General features: G+C 39.3%; 1 protein-coding gene across 28 annotated transcripts in view; it reads right to left on the reverse strand.

The window, feature by feature from the left end:
- MAGI2 (membrane associated guanylate kinase, WW and PDZ domain containing 2) overlaps positions 1-22,056 on the reverse strand; it is a 1,127,025-nt gene that overhangs the window by 776,379 nt on the left and 328,590 nt on the right. For all 28 annotated transcript variants that reach the window (XM_037889230.2, XM_043552267.1, XM_043552288.1 and 25 more), the window contains exon 2: positions 6,807-6,923. In XM_037889230.2, the coding sequence (XP_037745158.1) occupies positions 6,807-6,923 (117 nt within the window). The remainder of the gene's footprint in view (positions 1-6,806; positions 6,924-22,056) is intronic.

A 22,056-nucleotide genomic window follows, 5' to 3' on the forward strand; every position in this document is an offset into this window, starting at 1 on the left:
AACAAGTATTGTGAGTATTTCTATTTCCCAGTATCATTTAATATTACCAGATCTTATATTACCTATAATAGGAGAGACAGAATGGCCCAGTGAGTAAGGCTCTGGACTAGGAGTCAGGAGACTTGCATTCTGTTCACAGCTCAGTCACTGACCTGCTGTATAAACTTGGGCAAATTACTTCACCTCTCTGTGCCTTGGTTTCACTTTCACACCTTTCTTCTCCGTGGTTTTTAACCAGGGATACAGGTACCCCTGGGGCTATGGAGAAGTCTTCCGGGGGTTTACATCGACTCATCTAGATATTTGCCTAGTTTTACAACAGGCTACATAAAAAGCACTAGCGAAATCAGTACAAACTACGATTTCATACAGACAATGACTTGTTTATACTACTCGAGATACTATACACTGAAATGTAAGCACAATATTCCAATTGATTTATTTTATAATTCGATGGTACAAATGAGAAACTAAGCAATTTTTTTTCAGTAATAGTGTGCTGTAACAGATATGCATTTTTATGTCTGATTTTGTAAGCAAGTAGTGAGGTGTAACTTGGGGGTACACAAGACAAATCAGACATCTGATAGGGGTACAGTAGGCTGGAAAGGATGAGAGCTACTGCGTCTTATCTGTTTAGATTGTCATTTATCTGGGACAGTGACTGCCTCTTACTATGTGTCCAGCACCTCGTCCAATGGAGCAATAATTTCAGTGGTGACTTTAGGCATTACCGTAACATAAGTAAAAATAATAATGAAACTCAATCTAACACTTTCACATCATTTGTTTTATTTTTGCTCAAGATACATCAATATTGAACATAGCTGCCAATGACTCAACTTTAAATAGACTAATTTTCAACTTTGATGTGTGCCCACGTTAGATAAATAACAAGAACATTCCACAAGGGCCCTGCATTGATTTATTCTGAGCCATCAAAGTAAAGTCAGTGCAATAACTAACACTTCTGTGTGCAAGAACAAAACATTCATTAAAGCTAGTAGTTGTGATTTTCACTGATGTGGACTCTTCTTTGCTGTTTTTTGGGTGCAAAGAACAGGTTATTTTATCCTAAGAATAGTGCCATGTGATGAGTAAGTGCAACTCTTAACTGCCAATATATGGCCTTTTTAATTTATTTATTTTAGAACAGAGTCATGCAGTCATTTTTCACTCATCAAAGATATTTTGGACACTGAGTTAACTCATGAGAAAAATCTGTCTCCTCCATACACTCTCCTTTGAACACTCTTGGAGGTATATTTTTAGACCATACTAACCATAAATCCCAAATATTTTACCATTTCTATAAGCATTATGCAGTATGATGGCCACACATGCACATAATCCATGGGTCAGATTAATCTTCTTCCTTGTTGTTTTCACAGAAGGATGAAAATCAACTGCTACTTATTAATTAAAATTGTTAGATCACCCTTCCTTTCCTATCTCAGAAATAAAACCAGCCTCCATCCAGATGTTAGCTTTGGTATGTGACTGAGATAGTCTTATCTCGAGTATTAGCTGTCCTTTCACTTTCATATGCTCTTATTATTAATCATAAATAAACAAATTATTATTAATAATAATCATGATTATAAATTATGTGCATCTTACTAGTACCCACAGAGTCTAATCAGGCATTATTGCCCCATAATGACAAAGTAGACACAGCACCAGATTTTCTAAAGACCTCGGCTCCGATATGTTCTCAATGGGACTGACTAGGTGCTGAGCACTTTTGAAAATCTGACCCTTATTTCGTTGCCTAAATTGAAATTGAGGTCTTTTGAAAATCTGGCCCTAATATAATAAAACAATAGTCCCTAAGCAAAGAATCTAAATATATGATGAGACACAATAGGTGGAGATAAAGGAAGAAAAGATAGCATTATTCCTATATGCCTAGAGATGCCAGATTTACAGTGTGCTAGGCCCTATATAAACACCTATTAAGAGACAATTCCAGTGACAAATCTCTTACAATCTAAATAGACAAAGTTAGGTGCAAGAAAGCAAGTACGTCAGAACCTCAGACTTACGAACACCTCGGGAATGGAGGTTGTTAGTAGACTATTTCTAAGAGTCTCTTTGTCCTTGGCATTGCTCCTTACAGCGCTGCTTAGTCAGTAATTTACAACGTTGTGTGAATATATCCTTTGGGGGAGGAATATATGTAAACCCAATCTTCAGTCTGTATTTCTTTGAAAACCTGTATAATGGGGCATCTGGAACAGCACCCTTAAGAACGTGCAATGGAGCATTACCACCACCACTAAAAAAAGTTTTCTCTAAGCCAGTGTTCTCCACAATACTTTATCCTTGCTAGTTAGGTCTCAGGTAGGGCTATCTCTGCATGAAGAATAAGGAAAAATGGACAGCCACTTCCTTTCTTACACTCTGCGCATGTGTCATCTGCAATTTGGCTACAAGCACTATGTAGCACAAGATACAGCATGACAAACACTGCCCCAGCACTTATGGCATCAGAAGAGTGTCTGTGGTCCCTCCTCCATCCCAGCTAGCACCAGGACAGTTACAGCGGAGTCAATGCTTGCTATAACTTTTCTATGGTTCAGCAACTATCTCACCACACACCTCCTCCTGAGGATATTGTGCAGCATAACACCTCCTTGGCCATTGCTCCTCACCCCTCAATAAGCCTCTGCCATACAATTACACTAAGGGTGAACTGTACATAATACCAAAAAAAAACCAAAACCAAGAAAAGGGTAGTTCAACTACTAACAACTGGACATTGAGATCTGTGCTCCCACAGGCTCCTCTCCCCTCCAACTACCTTTTTACAGAGTTCTCTGGCTTTCCTTTGAGTGTCTGACTGTCCAAAGCGCTGCTTCATCTGTACAGCTGTGCGTAATCTATGCTGGGAGTTAACTCTGTCTGCTGGTCTTCGGGAAGGGCCTTTGCATTGCTGTGATGGATGTAGCAGTGTCCCTCACACTACTCAAAGGGCCAACTCTGTTTTAAATAGACTTTGTTTTGCTCTCCATTGTTTGTTATAGTTGAAGCATTTAAAAGCTTCAACATGTTGATGTGTCCCTTGCTACTTTTATCTCTTTTCTTATGCAGCTTCACATGAACATGCCTTTTTCTTCATTTCCTTGCTTCATTAATGCTGTCCGCACAGCTCTGGGGATAGAGTTAGTTAACTGCTGCTTCACTGCAAAAGCCTTGCAAATATAGTCCCAAATTCTGCCATCGGATATGTACATGTAATTTCCATCGGCAATGTAGTGAAAATCTATTTCATCTGTCTGTGACTACTGCAACACATGTACTGAAGGCAGCACTTGGGCCATCAGGTCATATGACCAGTTCCCCTTTGGTGAAAACAGATTTGCAAGGCCAAACACATGAAAAAATTGCAAGGAAAGTAAGACCAAGAGTCCAAATTTTGATCTTAGTCACACCCACGAAACCCATTGAATTATGAGCAAGGAATTTGACCCACTCTCTTTATTTTTGCATATCTTTATGCATTTCTGCCTGTTCAGCCTCTTTGCTCACAAAAGGGAAAATATCATTTAGTGGGCCAAATTCGCAGCTGGTAAAAGTTTGCCAAACTCCACTGACTTCAAAGTGCCTACCCTGGTTTATAACAGCTGAGAACCTGGCCCTCTGTTTTTTGTTGTGCACAAAGCTTCTATGCACTCCAACAGCTGTGTGCCTGTGCCTTTTAATTTGACCCTCAGTTTGCCGATCTTTTGCTGTGATGACAGTGGGGGTGTAATTCTCCTTAAAGCACTGCCGCGGCACGGGATCCTCCTTAAAGTGCTGCTGCAGCAGCGCTTTAACATCGCTGCCCCTTTCGCCCCCCCGAGTTGGCAGCAAAAGGGGCAGCTGCCCTGGGACCGGCGACTTAAAAGGGCCCTTTTAAATCGCCGCAGGAGCCCCGGGCGGCACAGGCCAGGCAGTGCGGATGGCTGGGAGAGGCTGACCCTCAGCCCCGCCCCTTCTGCCCAAGGCACTGTCCCTTCCAGGGGCCTGGAGCCAGCCCCCCGTACCGGTAAGTGTTTCATATTACTTTCACCCTGGCTACTGCTATGTCTTGTGGCAGGATTTGTGGGAACCACATGCATGAGCTACATTCATCGTCTTTCTTAGATCTACTGGCAATGGAATAGTTTATTTGATAATCTAGCTATATACCTGTGAAATTGTCTCTTTACTGTTTATAAAAAATCATTTTGTATTGTCAACCATGACTTTTACCTTCTAATAAAGAGTTTCAGAAGTGTTAACTGCCTGAAGCACAAATTTAAGTCAGTGGGAGCTGTGACTGCTCAGTCTCCCTGAAAAACCAGGCCCTTGATAATTGTAAAGAAGTAAGTTCATAAGGTATATTAAAAACAGAAAATAGTTTAGGAGTGCATTCTCCTCTAACTGTGCAGGTGTATATGTCGTTAACATTGACTGGATTTAGCATGAACTCTGGAAGCAGAATAAACCCACATGTAAGATATATTGTAGTCTCCTAAATTCTGACAGTTTTAAGAAACCAGTGGACAAAGTGGGGCCTATTGTACATGATGATGTCCTTTTCAATATTTATTATTTGGGTATAAGTAAACTTTTCAACAAAAATCAAAGGTAAACTCATTGTGTATTCTGTTAATTGTTTTATTTTAAAATTCCCATATTTTGGAGATGCTATCTATCTTTCCAATGGTTTTAAGACCACTTTGAACAAGATGTCATGCTCACCAGACCATGGTTGTTTTTTTCCTACCACCTGCAAATGGAGTAGGAAAATGGCTTTACACTGTCTCCAAGAACATGCCTGGTTACTTAGTAATTCAACAATTGTCATTCATGTCACTATCAAAGTAATTGAAATCTCTTCTGATTGATGTTCTTGGATTTTTCAGACTCTCTTATCAGTATAAATATTTCGTGGTCAGCTTTCTTATCCTATCCAAGAGGGTCTATAACAGTTTCTCGTGATTGTTCTTTACCCTTTTACCTCTAGTTCATTTCAATTCAATTCAAATTCTATCTACTCTGGAAGCCAACCTGTAAGTGAGCGTACTATCCTTCTGCATGGTCCTACTGCACCCATCTTTTTTTCACTGATACATTTGCTCCTGCTTGGTAACATACCTCCTTGTATATACTATAGTATGCAATGCAGTATTTTGCTGGCCTAGTTAATTTCTCGATTTAGACAAATCTTGAGGTCATATCATGCCCTCAGTGCACACACATAGCTTCCACTGACGTCACTGGAGTTTGCATGTGTGGATCGAGGGCATGATACAGCTCTAAATCTAAATTACTCACTACATGAGAAATGGTTGACTACTGAAACGCCTGCTACTCAGATATTCTCCCCCTATCAAACCTAACCATAGGATGCCAGGTAGCAGGTATGGATATGTTTTCACACTGGTCACATTGTCTTTTAAAATCCATATCTCCAGAAGTAAAATATCAGTGGCAATCCATCCATTTTGGTTGATACTCTAAATTGAAGAGGGGTATTATAAATACCCAACTTAGTGTGTCAATGGCCCTCGATATACCTCTATGTTTAGATAACTTTTAACAATACCATATTGTGCTAGGCCCTGGTCTCAAAACATCTTTGCATTTTCACCTCTGCCTGGATCCACTATTCTTCTTCATAATGCATTTAAAGCAAACCCAGTTAGTCACAACTCTCACACAAAAATAACATATAAGCATCCTTTAGTCTTACCAGGGACATGTTGTTCACCTGAAAGTAAGGTATTATATTTATTTACCTTCAGCTTCAAAACATAGTAAAAATGACTGTGCCTCTTTTTTAGTGCTTCATATCTACTTTCTTTCATATCACTGAAGATGAAACTCAGATAGGAACACTGACAACATCACAGCTTTCAAAGTGCATTCACCCGTTACCGTGTAAACAGTACAGTCACTTACTTTAATCCATCTTCCTTGGCCCATCACTCTAATGTCACACCTGCAAGTTCAAGGGTGCACACTCCGCACTTCCCGATTTAAATGCAGCAGTTTTGGATTACATTTATCCAGCTATTACACTATGCCAGAGGTATGAGTTTTGACAGACATATTGTCAGTCACCAAACAGCTCTATTCAGAAACACTTGGTGCTGCTAGTCTGGCATTTCTTATATTACTACTCTTCATATGGCTAGTATACAAATATGTAAATTGATTCACTACTAAAAATATGACCAAAAAGTTTCTCTAAGGCTCTAGATCTAAATATAGTTGACTTGTATTCCACCAAAAACTTCATGCAGCCGCTAGACAGGTTGAACGCTTGAGACCATACCGGCTGCAACTAAACTATGCGGTCTCTTAATTAGTATATTTCCTTCTTCCTCCTCCTATTGTATTTCCATCTCCTCCAATATAATACATAAATGATAAAACCCATATGGATTCTTTATGGTGCAGATAAAATCCCAACTATCAGACACCAGCTTAACTGTCCTGCAAAATGGTCAAATTATTTTTTATTTTAATTTTTTAGAACCAGACCAACTACAAAAGAAGCCACTGTACTTAGAAATACTCTTTGCCATAGCTGCAGCTTCCAACACAGCTAGCAACACTAGAAATTACCTCTGAATTATTTGGAGTAGTCTCTAAGCAATAATTCAGTCCACACCAAGTCACAAATCAGAAAGAAGCTGCTCTATCCAAAAAAATCCCCCCCCCCCATCTCTTTGTATTTTGATGCTTTTATGATTTTTAACTTGCATCTACGTTCATTCTGGTAACTGGTCACCTCATCCAGAAAAAGGGTACATATTCTTCCCAATACTCACATGGCACTGTGCGGAGGTAGAGATTGTCTCGTATGATCTGCTGGAGCTCGTGGTCCACCGAACCTTTCTGGAACCGTAAATTGAGGTAGTGACGAAGGTCCTTATCAACGATGCCTCCTGTAAAAGCGACAAGAGGCCACTGAATAAAAGACAAAACAAAGCTAGTCACAGATTTTAACTTCTTTTTAAAAAAAATTAAATAATCGCCTTCGGCTTGCAATAGAATCAGTCACTTGCAGGCTCTGCTACTGTACAGATCACTTTCCTTTATGCTACTGCCAGGACAAAGGACAGTTTTTAGCTACAGAAATGCACTCAGCATAATAATATAATTTCTCATTGATAATTATTTTCAAGAACGAACACACTTAATGACAATTGAGTAGTAAAATCCACAACATTAAAAAAAACAGGCATCTATGACACAAAAACCACAGACAGAGATGTCAAAGTATTTTACTGCACAAGCAGATAACATGTATTACGCTCTGCATGATTCCTTAGCCATTGCCCATCAGCTTATTAAAAAAGAGAATTCCCTTCTCCAAACTGTCCCTATACGTCACGTGAAAAGCTCTAACTCCAAAGGCAGTCAGAATAAAATGTAACTAAAACACTCTCAAATGTCCTTAATGCTCACAAAAATAATAAATAATCAATACCATGTTCACTATAAATGATCCCTGCAAGTGGACAATATATAATAGCAAATCAAGTGCACTTATTTCATTTCCCTCACTGAAATCAAATCAATAGTAGGGTGATGGCATCTGAAAAAAATTTACAAACTTGCATGTAGATGAAGGGAATCAGGTTGAACATATAGTCTCTCCAATTTCACCATTACTTTAAAGCAAGCCAGCTTAGACATTGAATCACTGCTCAGCTGGTTATTGTATGCATCATATTCAATTATTAAAAACAGATACATAAATCAAATCTAATTTATTTAATAAACATTTCCAGAAATATTTCCCTCCATCTCAATTAACTAACTCATGGATCATGTTTTGTTACTATAGGCAAAAATCTATAAATAGCTACATTTCTTATTTTCCCAAAATACTGTTTAACATGAGGGTTATACTGTTTAACATGAGGGATAATATAGAAAACCCTTCACACGCCATTCACAGACATATTCCCCAAGATGAAACATCACAGTTGGATTGATTTCTAACTTGTTGCGTCACACATTCAACCTCAAAGCATGCAAAACAAAAGACAGCTGTAGCTGAACCCTCTCACAGAAAGTACTTGGACTCTGTATACAGAAAGATTGTCCTGCAATTATGAGCAAATATCCTCCCCAGCCTGATTATCCCCATCACATCGAATGCCAATGGAAACAGCCAATGGTTATACAAACAAAATACTTTTCTCCTTACAATTATTCCTACTTCCCTGTCAATAGCAAGTCAATAGTCTTTTTACCTCCACTGTTTTTCACCAACTTCAAAACATTTTTGTTCCAATTCCACAAAAGCTTATAAATAAATTGCAAGCTTTAGTTAAAATCAAAAGCAACTGACTTCTACAATAAACATCCCATCAAGACATGCAAAGTACCTATGTGCTGGTTTCCCAGATAGTCAGGTCTTCCATGCAGGTCTCGTCTCTGCTCTGCAGCTGTCCAAGCTGAGCTACTCAGTCCATTACTTCAGCACTACCAAACCTTGTTTCTAACCACAGGCTTTATGTGTAGGACTAGACCATGCCTACTCCTGCTAGATTATTACAAGAATACAGAGAAGTGAGGGCTGGAGGAAAGCTGCAGAGAAACGCTCTGCTAGTGATAGGAATTAACCATCCTTTCTGATTGGCTGTAAAGAGTAAAAGGTCCTGCAGCTCTTGCTCTCTCTGTTCTCTCTAATGCATGGAACATACCCACTGATGCAGATGCTTTCTGGCAGCCTGAGAAAATGCCAGCTATAGAACAGCAAATGTAGTCTGCCTACTGACATAAGCTAGGATCAGTCACCTTATGGAAACGGCTCTGATGTAACTACATTTAGTAGTGGTTTCAGAGTAGCAGCCGTGTTAGTCTGTATTCGCAAAAAGAAAAGGAGTACAAATTTGTTAGTCTCTAAGGTGCCACAAGTATTCCTTTTCTTTTTACATTTAGTAGTGTACGTGAATTCCTGACCCTAAAAATGCAGTCTTGGTTTACATCCACCTCTTCAAAACAGCCATTTATTTCACCTTGTGTCAAAAAAATGCACCACAAATCCTTACAACACGACATGAAAAGAGTCACCTGATATTTTTGTAATAAATGTAAATTTCAAATGAAAGTATAAATATATATATATATATGAACAATAAATGATATCCATAACCTTCTACTTCTTATGCACAGATTCAATAACTGAATTTAAGATCAGCTTTAATACTTGAACCCTGTGATTCAGGAAAAGAACTGCCAACCTCCACGCACTAGTGCAACATACCAACATTGTACTCTGCACATCATTATGTACTGTAGCATGGAAAAATGTTTGTTTTAATGATCTGATCTAAAGAGCAGTCAGACAAATCACAGAAAGAATACGTATAAGCCACAGTATTTCCCTATTAAAAATCATTATGTTCCTAGCGTTAATTGACATTTGGTCATATGATGCTATTTTGTGACTCTGATAGAACAATTAGGTTTACATTTCAGAAGGCTGAAACTGTATTATATTCGATTTCATATGCATGACAAATACTCCTATGGGAAGGAATTTTTATTTAAGCAAAAAAATTGACATTTTCCCCTCTCTATCACTCTAAAGTGTTCTGCTGCTCTAATTCATTTCAATGTTCTTTAAAGGTGTGCACCAATTTTCAACTGGTGCCTACTATATCTTTAAAACATTGGCCAGCAGGCTTTTAGCAGCCTGATCTTGCTCCCACTGAGGTCAAAGGGAGAACACCCAGTGACATGAGTAGAAGCAATACTGTGCCCTGAGACTTTCTGCAGGAAACATTCATGAGTCTCCATGATGAAACAAGCCTTCATTTAACAGAAATGGGTTACATTTAAATCATCTGATACAAAAAATCAGGAACAACATCGTAAGACGAGAAATACACAAACAGGAATATGTTCTTTAAAAGGCTGTAATAAGGTTTGGCAAAATTATACACTGAGCTTATTTTAGAAAGAAAAGGAAAGCACCATTAGCACTATCTGTAACAGCTAAAGGTACTAAACCTGAAGGATAAGAACTTGAGAAAAGAACTTTGTATGAGAAGTAGCCTCTGTTTTTGTGGAGAAGTAGAGACATATATAACTGATCATATCCAACCCACCTGACATATTTTTCCAGCTTCCATGACAAGTTAACTTTCTGTACAATGACAGGTTTCAGAGTAACAGCCGTGTTAGTCTGTAGCTCACGAAAGCTTATGCTCAAATAAATTGGTTAGTCTCTAAGGTGCCACAAGTACTCCTTTTCTTTTTTCTGTACAATGCAACTTTCCTTTAAAAAAAAAATCAATCAGGTAAGTTTATAGCTATTTTGGTTGTGAATAAACATCCCTAGCACGACGAGGCATAAACCAACGGAACATTTTCTTGAGCCTGCTAGAAACCTGAAATGATAGCTCTAGAAAGATGTGAATTGTAATGTGAATTATAGCTTGTTAGGTATAGGCTGTGCGCCTAACACCTGATATTATTGCAAATGTTTGTGAAAAGCAGGTAGATTTATGCAGAAATGGCCAAATAAACAAAGGGCATAAATAGTTGTGGTCCTAAAATTGCTCCTCCCAGGCAGATGCTGAATGTAACAGTTACTTTACTAAGGACCCGATCTCGCAAATTGCTCAAGATAGGTAGGCGCGCCTGTGCCAGTGTGGAGCCCCACTAAAGCCAAGCACAACAGCTTGCAGGATGGAGTCCTATAAGTTACTATGCTCTTAAGTTACTATGCACATTCTACCAATCTCCCATTGTAACAAGCGGAAGAGCTACTCTGCGTGAAGGAGACTAGATGGTACTGGGTTCCTGAATCCATCCAAAAGATCATAATTAAAAAATTAATTTCGTCCTCTCCACAGGCTGAGTCAGACAACTATGTCATAGAGGATCCATGTATTAGCAGCCATGTCTGGTCTTTTTTTCCCCTGGCTTGAGGCATATACTGTGTTTCAGTTCCATTTAATTTCAAGGAATCCCATGGCTTTACTAGCTGGGAATGATAGGATAGCAATTAAATACTTCCAGTAATGATCTCTTTCATACTGTATGCAAAATAAACACAAAACACAAAATGCAAAGTCAAATACAAAGTACTACACTTCGGAAGGAAAAATCAAATGCATTGCTACAAAATGGGGAATAACTGACTAGGTGATAGTACTCCTGAAACAGATCTGGGGGTTATAGCAGATCACAAATTGAATGTGAATAAAAAATCTGATGCATTAGACTTGGAAAAGGTACAGAGAATGGCAGCAAAAACGATTATGGGTATGGAACAGCTTCCGTATGATGAAAGATTAAAAGACGGTTAGTGTTCAGCTTAAAAAAAAAAAAGAGAGACAATTATGAACAATCAACAATCATGAATGGTATGAAGAAAGTGAATGGCAAAGTGTTATTTACCCCTTCACATAACACACGAACCAGGGTCACATGATTAAATTAACAGACAGCAGGTTTAAGAGAAACAAGAGGAAGTCCTACAACACAGTCAACCTGTGAAACTCACTGCCAGGGAATGCTGTGAAGGTCAAAGATATAACAGAGTTAAAAAAAAATAGACACGTTTCTAGAGGGTAAGTCCACCAATGGCTATTAGCCAAGATGGTCAGGGATGCAACCCTATGCAATCCTAGTCCCTAAACCTCTGACTGCCAAAAGCTGGAACTGGATGACAGGGGATGGATCACTCAAAATTTGTTTTGTTCATTCCCTCTGAAGAATCTGGCATTGACCACTGAGAGAAGACAGAATATGCTAAATGGACCATTGGTCTGGACCACTATGGCTATTTTTATGCTCTTAAGAAACAACAGGCTTAACTTGTAGCAAGGGAGTTTGGGGTTACATATTAGGAAAAACTTTCAAACTATAAGGATAGGTAAGTTCTGAAATGGGTTTCTAAGGGAGGTCGTAGAATCCCCACCACTGGAGGTTTTTAAGAATAGGCTGGACAAAACACCTGTCCGGGCTGGTCTAGGTACAGGTATTGCTTCTGCTTGTGCTCAGGACTTTGATGAGCTCTTGTGGTCCCTTCCAGCTCTCTATATTTATGATTCTATGTCTCTTTTAGATGCAGCTACCAATCATGACGGCAAACTCGTAGACTTGATTGAACTTGATCCCATAGATTACAAAATTAAATACACTTGGTCAAACTAAGAATGTCTGTCTTTGCATGTTTCACCCATGAATTTAATGAGCAAAGTATATCCTTTCATAGTGTTTTAATATATATTTTGAGTCTAGTTTCTTTCTCCTCTCAAAAGCTAGTAGCAAAGCCCATTTTTTAAAGAAATGCAATAAAAATACACAAAGGGATATTAAACAGTTTGTAGCTGATTAAAAAATTCAAAACTGGAGAGGATAATTGCTATTTCTGAAAAAATAACAGAGATAAATGTAAGGAACTTTATACTTTTCCCCAGCCTGAATGTTGTTAGTGGCTTTTCATATTTTCCCATTTTGTAACCCTGAGATGCTGCAGATAGAACTTTATTGTTTTTATTTTTCAGAGAAGGATTGGCTGCAAAGTGTGAATATTCCTCTTGCTGTTCAAACTACGTTAGGAGTAAGAAATAATATATATAAAGCTAATATAATTCTTCTGGCTTTAGCTTACTAATAAATATTTTACAAAATGTGCATGAATTACTACTTTCTCATCCTGTATCATAACTTTTCAACAAAGTGACTTCCTAGGACCTGGTATGGTAGATGTTATTTGTATTTTAACAGTATAATCAATCACATCTCAACCATGAACTACTGTCTTGGAGATTTTATTTATAGGGATTTGAATGGAAAAGATTTCTGTTTTCCTGGGTTCTATAAATAACATTTGTAAGAGAAGTCTATGAGTAAGAGAGTCTCATGTCTAAATTTCCATCTTTACATGACCTACATGCCTTAGAAAAGTAAAATGTAAATTCCCTAAGATAGGTACCTACTCAGGGAGACCAGGGCTTTAAAAAGCCTGCTCCTAAGCAACCAGAGGAGCTAGCGAACAGAAGTGGCTAACAGGGGAGTTTTGCGAGGGAGTACTCCAGGTGAAGGAGGAGTGATAACGTGACCCTTGGGGTAAGTTTGTTGTCTGTAGTGTGTGTATCTGTGTTTGTTGTGTGCTTGCTGCTTGAATGAAATATACTGTGTGCTCTGTTTGTTTGTTTGGGGGATCCTGTGCTGAATGTGTGTGTGCTGAGCGTAGCGGCCTGCTAGGTAAGGCTGAGAGCTTCTTAACGAGGCTGTGATCCCTAAGCCGTTTAACACCCATGAACCCTTAACCAGGGGGTGGGGCTACTCAGGGCTTCTCAGGGAGACCAGTGATTTAAAAAGCCCACTCCTAAGTGACCAGAGGGGCTAGCGAACAGGAGTGGCTAACAGGGGAGTTTTGTGAAGTAGTTTACAGGGGGAGTGTGAGCAGGGGCTAGAACTCAACATTCTTTAAAGTTAAAAGACAAAAACACCCCCTTGATATAAACAATAACAACAAAGGAACCAGATGCAGGAGTAAAAAGAGAATGCAGGCAGAAGTCCAGAAACAGAGTGGGGGCTACCCAGTTTATTGCACCCAGCGCAGCATGTATGATTACCTGCCCTATGGGCAGGTGGCGTATGCGTGCATTTGGTGCAAGGAGCTTCTGGCCCTCAGAGACCGTGTACAGGCTTTGGAGACCAGAGTGGCTGAACGGGAGGAGCTGAGCGAGACAGAGAGGTCATAGATGAGACTTTCCGGGACACAGTAGAACAGTCCCACACCCGGTCTGACAGCCTCTGTGCTATTGAGAAGGATGAAAGTCCCAGGGAAGGAGAGCATCTAACTGGAGCAGAGGGAAACAATCCCATAGTTGGGACCCTCCTTCCAGATGATGTTGGGGTATCCTCTCACACTGAGGACACCTCTCCGGGGGAGGGACCTCCAGCTATTAGAAAGAAACAGGTATTAGTAATGGGTGATTCGATCATTAGAAACATAGATAGCTGGGTTTGTGATGACTGGGAGAACCACATGGTGACTTCACTGCCTGGTGCAAAGGTTGTGGATCTCTCGAGACATCTAGATAGACTTCTGTATAGTGCTGGGGAACAGCCGGTGGTCATGGTACACGTAGGTACCAGTAACATAGGGAAGGATAGGAGAGAGGTCCTGGAGGGCAAATTTAGGCTGCTAGGTAAAAGACTGAAGTCCAGGACCTCCATGGTAGCATTCTCTGAGATGCTCCCAGTTCCACATGCAGGGCCAGTTAGACAGGCAGAACCGCAGAGCCTCAATGTGTGGATGAGACGATGGTGGAGGGAGGAGGGGTTTAGATTTATTAGGAACTGGGGAAACTTTTGGGAAAGGGGGAGCCTATACAGGAAGGATGGGCTCCACCTAAACCAAAAGGGAACCAGATTGCTGGCACTTAACATTAAAAAGGTCGTAGAGTAGTTTTAAAATTAAGAGAAAGCCAACAGGTGCGGAGGAGCACATGGTTCAGACATCCCTTAGCAGAGGATCTATAAATAGAGAATCTCTATGTTCTAGTGAGGACAAGAGGATGGAAAATGAGAAAATACAGGCAAGGTCTGATCAGAAACAGTCAAATAAGAAAGTCCCATTCAATTACATCATGTAATGGCAGACAGCTAAAAGGAGACAAGTTTTTAAAGTGCTTATATACCAATGCTAGAAGTCTAAATAATAGAATGGGTGAACTAGAGTTTTAAATGAGAATATTGATATAACAGGCATCCCAGAAACTTAGTGGAATGAAGATAATCAATGGGATACAGTAATACCAGGATACAAAATATATTGGAAGGACAGAACAGGTCGTGTAGGTGGGGGAGTGGCACTATATGTGAAAGAAAGCATAGAATCAAATGAAGTAAAAATAGTAAATGAATCAAACTGTACCATAGAATCTCTATGGATAGAAATTCCATGCTCTAATAATAAGAATATAGCAGTAGGGATATATTACCGACCACCTGACCAGGATGGGGATAGTGACTGTGAAATGCTCAGGGAGATTAGAGAGGCATTAAAATAAAAAACTCAATAATAATAATGGAGGATTTCAATTATCCCCATATTGAGTGGGTACATGTCACCTCAGGATGGGATGCAGAGAAAAAGTTTCTTGACACCTTAAATGACCGCTTCTTGGAGCAGCTGGTCCTGGAACCCACAAGAGGAGACGCAATTCTTGATTTAGTCCTAAGTGGAGCACAGGATCTGGTCCAAGAGGTGAATATAGCTGGACTGCTTGGTAATAGTGACCATAATATCATTAAATTTAATATCCCTGTGGCAGGAAAAACACCACAGCAGCCCAATAATGTAGTATTTAATTTCAGAAAGGGGAACTACACAAAAATGAGGTGGTTAGTTAAACAGAAATTAAAGGGTACAGTGTCTGTGTGGAAACTTTTTATAGACACCATAATAGAGGCTCAACTTAAATGTATACCACAAATTAAAAAAAACATAGTAAGAGAACCAAAAAAGAGCCACCGTGGCAAAACAACAATGTAAAAGAAGCAGTGAGAGGCAAAAGGCATCCTTTAAAAAGTGGAAGTTAAATCCTAGTGAGGAAAATAGAAAGAAACAAACACTGGCAAATGAAGTGTAAAAATACAATTAGGAAGGCCAAAAAAGGTATTTGAGGAACAGTTAACCAAAGACTCAAAAAGTAATAGCAATTTTTTTTAAAGCATATCAGAAGCAGGAAGCCTGCTAAGCAACGAGGGGGGACTCTAGACGATTGGGGTGCTAAAGGAGCACTCAAGGAGGATAAGGCCATTGCGGAAAAACTAAATGAATTCTTTGCATCGGTCTTCACGGCTGAGGATGTCAGAGAGATTCCCAAACCTGAGCCATTCTTTTTAGGTGACAGATCCGAGGAACTGTCCCAGATTGAGTATCATTAGAGGAGGTTTTGGAACAAATTGATAAATTAAACAGCAAAAAGTCACCAGGACCAAATGGTAGTCACCCAAGAGTTCTGAAGGAACTCAAATGTGAAATTACAGAACTACTAACTGTAGTCTGTAGCCTATCATTTAAATCAGCTTCTGTACCAGATGACTGGAGAATAGCTAATGTGACGCCAATTTTTAAAAATTGGTGATCCCATCAATTACAGGCATGTAAGCCTGACTTCAATACCAGGCAAACTGGTTGAAACTATAATAAAGAACAATATTGTCAGACATATAGATGAACATAATTTGTTGTGGAACAGTCAACATGGTTTTAGTAAAGGGAAATCATGCCTCACCAATCTACTAGAATTTTTTGAAGGGGTCAATAAGCATGTGGACCAAGGGGATCCAGTGGATATAGTGTACTTAGATTTTAAGAAAGCCTCACCAAAGGCTCTTATGCAAAGTAAGTTGCCACAGGATAAGAGGGAAGGTGCTCTCATGGATTGGTAACTGGTTAAAAGATAGGATACAAAGGGTAGGTATAAATGGTCAGTTTTCAGAATAGAGAGAGGTAAATAGTGGTGTCCCTCCAGGGGTCTGTTCTGGGACCAGGAAAAACGGGAAAACAGTGAGGTGGCAAAATTTGCAGATGATACAAAATTACTAAAGAGAGTTAAGGCCCCGGACAGACTGCGAAGAGTTACAAAAGGATCTCACAAAACTGGGTCACTGGGCAACAAAATGGCAGATAAAATTTAATGTTGATAAATGCAAAGTAAAGCACATTGAAAAACATAATCCCAACTATACATATAAAATGAAGGCGTCTAAATTAGCTGTTACCACTCAAGAAAGAGATCTTGGAGTCATTGAGGATAGTTCTCTGAAAACATCAATGTGCAGCAGCTGTCAAAAAAGCAAACAAAATGCTGGGAATCATTAAGAAAGGGATAGATAATAGGACAGAAAATATCATATTGCCTCTATATAAATCCATGGTACGCCCACAAATTAAGTGGTCGCCCCATCTCAAAAAAGATATATTGGAATTGGAAAAAGTTAAGAAAAGAGCAACAAAATGATTAGGGGTATGGAAAGGCTTCCGTATGAGGAGCGAGAAATAAGACTGAGACTTTTCAGCTTGGAAAAGAGACAGCTAAGGGGAGATGTGATTGAGGTCTATAAAATCATGACTGGTGTAGAGAAAGTAGATAAGGAAGTGTTGTTTACTACTTCTCATAACACAAGAACTAGCGGTCACCAAATGAAATTAATAGGCAGCAGGTTTAAAACAAATAAGAGGAAGTATTTCTTCACAAAATGCACAATCAACCTGTGGAACTCCTTGCCAGTGGATGTTGTGAAGGCCAAGACATAACAAGGTTAAAAAAAGAACTAGATAAGTTCATGGAGGATAGGTCCATCAATGGCTATTAGCCAGGATGGGCAGGAATGGTGTCCCTAGCCCCTGTTTACCAGAAGCTGGGAATGAGCAACAGGGGATGGATCACTTGATGATTACCTGTTCTGTTCATTCCCTCTGAGGCACCTGGCATTGGCCACTGTTGGAAGACAGGATACTGGGCTAGATGGACCTTTGGTCTGACCCAGTAGGGCCATTCTTATGTTCTTATGTGAAAACAAATAGATTAAGGCCATACTTGATTTGTGGGATGATTGTCAAAAAATTGCAGCTGACTTGCAGAAAAGCCATGGGAAATCATGGAAAAGTAATAATGGACCCTATTATTTGTGGTAATTTGGAAAAGGCAGGAACCCGGGTCTGAGAGCAGGGGCTCTAGCTATTGGCAGCCTGGTGCTGAGAGAGGGAGCTGAGGGCTCCCACCATCAGCCTGGGGCTGAGAGTGGGGCTCCCACCATCAAAACTGTGGTGGAAGCCTAATATTGCGGGATCTGCAGTTTCCTCTATATCACTAATTAAGTAAAGCCATACTCATCACCTTATTTTATGTAAACTTTCCATAACATTCCATAATGCCGTCTTGCTCTCTGCCATGGCATATTTCTGATTTAGATTATAAAGTCATAAAGTCTGGGCAGATGCTATAAGTCCAGACTCAGTTGATTTAAAGTGGCTTCCACTGATGTCAATAAAACAATGCCAATTTACACCAGCTGAAGATCTGCCCCTATAGTTTTAATCTATGGTGCTGTATGAAAATGTTTATAATAACTAACACCACTATAGCGTCATTTTATGGATCACTGAGAATAGTGCAAATTTATTCTGAAGCCCGTTGATGGAACACTTAAAATTTGGTGGAGGCCACTCATTGTCTTCCCTTTTCTTAATTCAGAGGATGGATTGCAGATGATCTCAGAGGCCTATCAATCTCCAGATTGCATGGGATTATGCTGACTTTTTGAAACTTCAGAGAGTTCTGTTTCATTAGCTCCTTTCTCTATGGGTGAGGGGGAGGGTGAAAAATCTATTGTCTACACATATAAGTACCCTACAGAAATTTTCCCTAAGCCTTTCAACAGACTATTAATAATCAGGGCCCTGTGTACAATGCAAGTATATGGCTGCGTAAATAGTCACATTTCCGAATTACTGGAAATTGTGACAAACACCAAATTAACACATGACCCCCTACCATAATTCCCTTTCACCCTCCATTTGTCCAATTATCCTAGTCTTTAATACATATTTGCCCACAAACACCTCTGTGAAACCATCTTCTTCCATGTTGCCTCTTATGCATAGAATGTACGCCCTAAAGTAATCTATAATTCCACTACCTACTCCTCCTTCAAATCTCTACTGAAGATCCATCTGTGGTGGACACCTGAAAGAAATCAGCTGAACTGACTGAACAGCAGTCATGAACAGCTGCTATTTAACATATATGTATATGTATTTTCCCCGGCCTACCTTATATTTCACTGCAACAAATTCAAGCTAAAAACAAAAAGTAACCCTACTGAAACATAGGATAAAAAGGTAGTTTATGAATGGCACCATTGTTAGTCTATAATGTTAGTTTGTGTCATAAACAATATCTGTTAAACAAATGTTACATTATACCATAGTTTCCATAATAAAGGCTGTAGCTTGCAGTTAACATTTTGGAAGCAGTATATGATTATCCTACTCCTTTATTACCTTTCTTAGCTAACCAGAGTACCGACAATTTAGTTTTTAAACAGAATGTAGAAACTCTGAAGTAGCATCAGAACTCTCCCTTGCTTTTATAAGGATTTATTATTAAAACACATCCTACAGCAAAGCACATTATTCAAAGAAAATGATTCCCAACAAACATATTTAATACTCAGAGGAGCAGAGAGACATAAATGTTGGCCATTCATTGATCATTTTATACTGGGCATATTTGACACTAGAAGTTACTTGAGGATTCTATCTAGAATACATAATCACTATAGGAACTTTCTGGAAGCTGCTTGACAAATCCTTAAAAACTTTGTAAGAAACAAACATTTTATAAACTTCCTTGTTTTAAAATGCTCCATTATGCATAGATTTTTCTTCTCTCTCTAGATCTTCTTTGCCTATCTACCACCACCAGTCTCAGGCAATTCATAGAATCATAGAACTGGAAGGGATCTGGAGAGGTCATCTATCCAGTCCCCTACACTCAAGACAGGACTAAGTATTATCTAGACCATCTCTGACAGGTGTTTGTCCAACCTTTTCTTAAAAATCCCCAATGATGGAGATTCCACAACCTCCTTAGGCAATTTATTCCAGTGCTTAACCACTCTGACAGTTAGGAATTTTTTCCTAATGTCCAACCTAAACTGCCCTTGCTGCGATTTAACCCAATTGCTTCTTGTCCTATCCTCAGAGGTTAAGAACAATTTTTCTCCCTCTTCCTTGTAACATCCTTTTATGTACTTTAAATTTTTTATCATATCCTCTCTCAGTCTTCTCTTCTCTAGACTAAACAAACCCAATTTTTTCAATCTTTCCTCATAGGTCATGTTTTCTAGACCTTTAATCATTTTTGTTGCTCTTCTCTGGACTTTCTCCAATTTGTCCACATCTTTCCTGAAATGTGGCGCCCAGAACTGGACACAATACTCCAGTTGAGGCCTAATCAGCTTGGAGTAGAGCGGAAGAATTACTTCTCGTGTCTTGCTTACAATACTCCTGCTAATACATCCCATAATTATGTTTGCTTTTTTGCAACAGTGTTACACTGTTGACTCATATTTAGCTTGTGATCCACTATCACCCCCAAATCCCTTTCTGCAGTACTCCTTCCTAGGCAGTTATTTCCCATTTTGTATGTGTGCAATTGATTGTTCCTTCCTAAGTGGAATATTTTGCATTTGTCCTTCTTGCATTTCATCCTATTTACTTCAGACCATTTCTCCAGTTTGTCCAGATCATTTTGAATTTTAATCCTATCCTCCAAAGCACTTGCAACTCCTCCCAGCTTGGTATCATCTGCAAACTTTATAAGTGTACTCTCTATGCTATTATCTAAATCATTGATGAAGATATTGAACAGAACCAGAACGGATCCTTGCAGGACCCAACTCGTTATGCCCTTCCAGCATGACTGTGAACCCACTGATAACTACTCTCTGGGAATGGTTTTCCAACCAGTTATGCACCCACCTTATAGTAGCTCCATCTAGGTTGTATTTCCCTAGTTTGTTTATGAGAAGGTCATGCAAGACAGTATCAAAAGCCTTACTAAAGTCAAGATATACCACATCTAGCACTTCCCCCCATCCACAAGGCTTGTTACCCTGTCAAAGAAAGCTATCAGGTTAGTTTGACATGATTTGTTCTTGACAAATCCATGCTGACTGTTACTTATCACCTCATTATCTTCTAGCTGTTTGCAAATTGATTTCTTAATTATTTGCTACATTATCTTTCCGGGTACAGAAATTAAGCTGACTGGTCTGTAATTCCCTGGGTTGTCCTTATTTCCCCTTTTATAGATGGGCACTATATTTGCCCCTTTTTCAGTCTTCTGGAATGTCTCCCATCTTCCATGACTTTTCCAAAGATAATTGCTAATGACTCATATCTCCTCAGTCAGCTCCTTGAGTATTCTAGGATGCATTTCACCAGGCCCTGGTGATCTGAAGATATCTAACTTGTCTAAGTAATTTTTAACTTGTTCTTTTCCTATGTTAGACACTGATCCTACCTCATTTTCACTGGCATTCACTATGTTAGACGTCCAATCGCCACCAACCTTCTTGGTGAAAACCGAAACAAAGAAGTTAAGCACCTCTCCCGTTTCCACATTTTCTATTATTGTCTTTCCCCCCTCATTGAATAATGGGTCTACTCTGTCCTTGGTCTTCCTTTTGCTTCTAATGTATTTGTAGAATGTTTTCTTGTTACCCTTTATGTCCCTAACTAGTCTGATCTCATTTTGTGCCTTGGCCTTTATAATTTTGTCCCTACATACCTGTGTTATTTGTTTATATTCATCCTTTGTAATTTGACCAAGTTCCCACTTTTTGAAGGACTTTTTTTTTTAGTTTTAGATAATTGAAGATCCCTGGATAAGCCAGGGTGGTCTCTTGCCATACTTCCTATCTTTCCTATGCAGTGGGATAGTTTGTTCTTGTGCCCTTAATAATGTCTCTGAAAAACTGCCAACTGTCTTCAATTGTTTTTCCCCCTGAAACTTGCTTCCCATGGGATTTTACTACCAACTACCTGAGTTTGCTAAAGTCTGCCTTCTTGCAATCCATTGTCTTTATTGTGCTGTTCTCCCTCCTACCATTCCTTTGAATCGTGAACTCTACCATGTCATGATCGCTTTCACCGAAGTTGCCTTCCACTTTCAAATTTTCAACCAGTTCCACCCTATTTGTCAAAATCAAATCTAGAACCGCCTCTCCCCTGGTAGCTGTCTCCACCTTCTGAAATAAAAAATTGTCTACAATCATTCCAAGGATTTATTGGATAATCCGTGCCCTGATGTGTTATTTTCCCCAGCAGCTGTCTGGGTAGCGGAAGTCCCCCATCACCAGCAAGTTCTGTGCTTTGGATGGTTTTGTTAGTTGTTTAAAAAAAAAAAAAAAACCTCATCTACCTCTTTTTCCTGGTTTGGTGGTCTGCAGTAGACCCCCTACCATGGCATCACCCTGGGTTTTTACCCCTTTTATCCTTACCCAGAGACTTTCAAG

This window comes from Chelonia mydas, chromosome 1 (genome assembly GCF_015237465.2).
Source record: "Chelonia mydas isolate rCheMyd1 chromosome 1, rCheMyd1.pri.v2, whole genome shotgun sequence".
NCBI classification, from domain to species: domain Eukaryota; kingdom Metazoa; phylum Chordata; order Testudines; family Cheloniidae; genus Chelonia; species Chelonia mydas.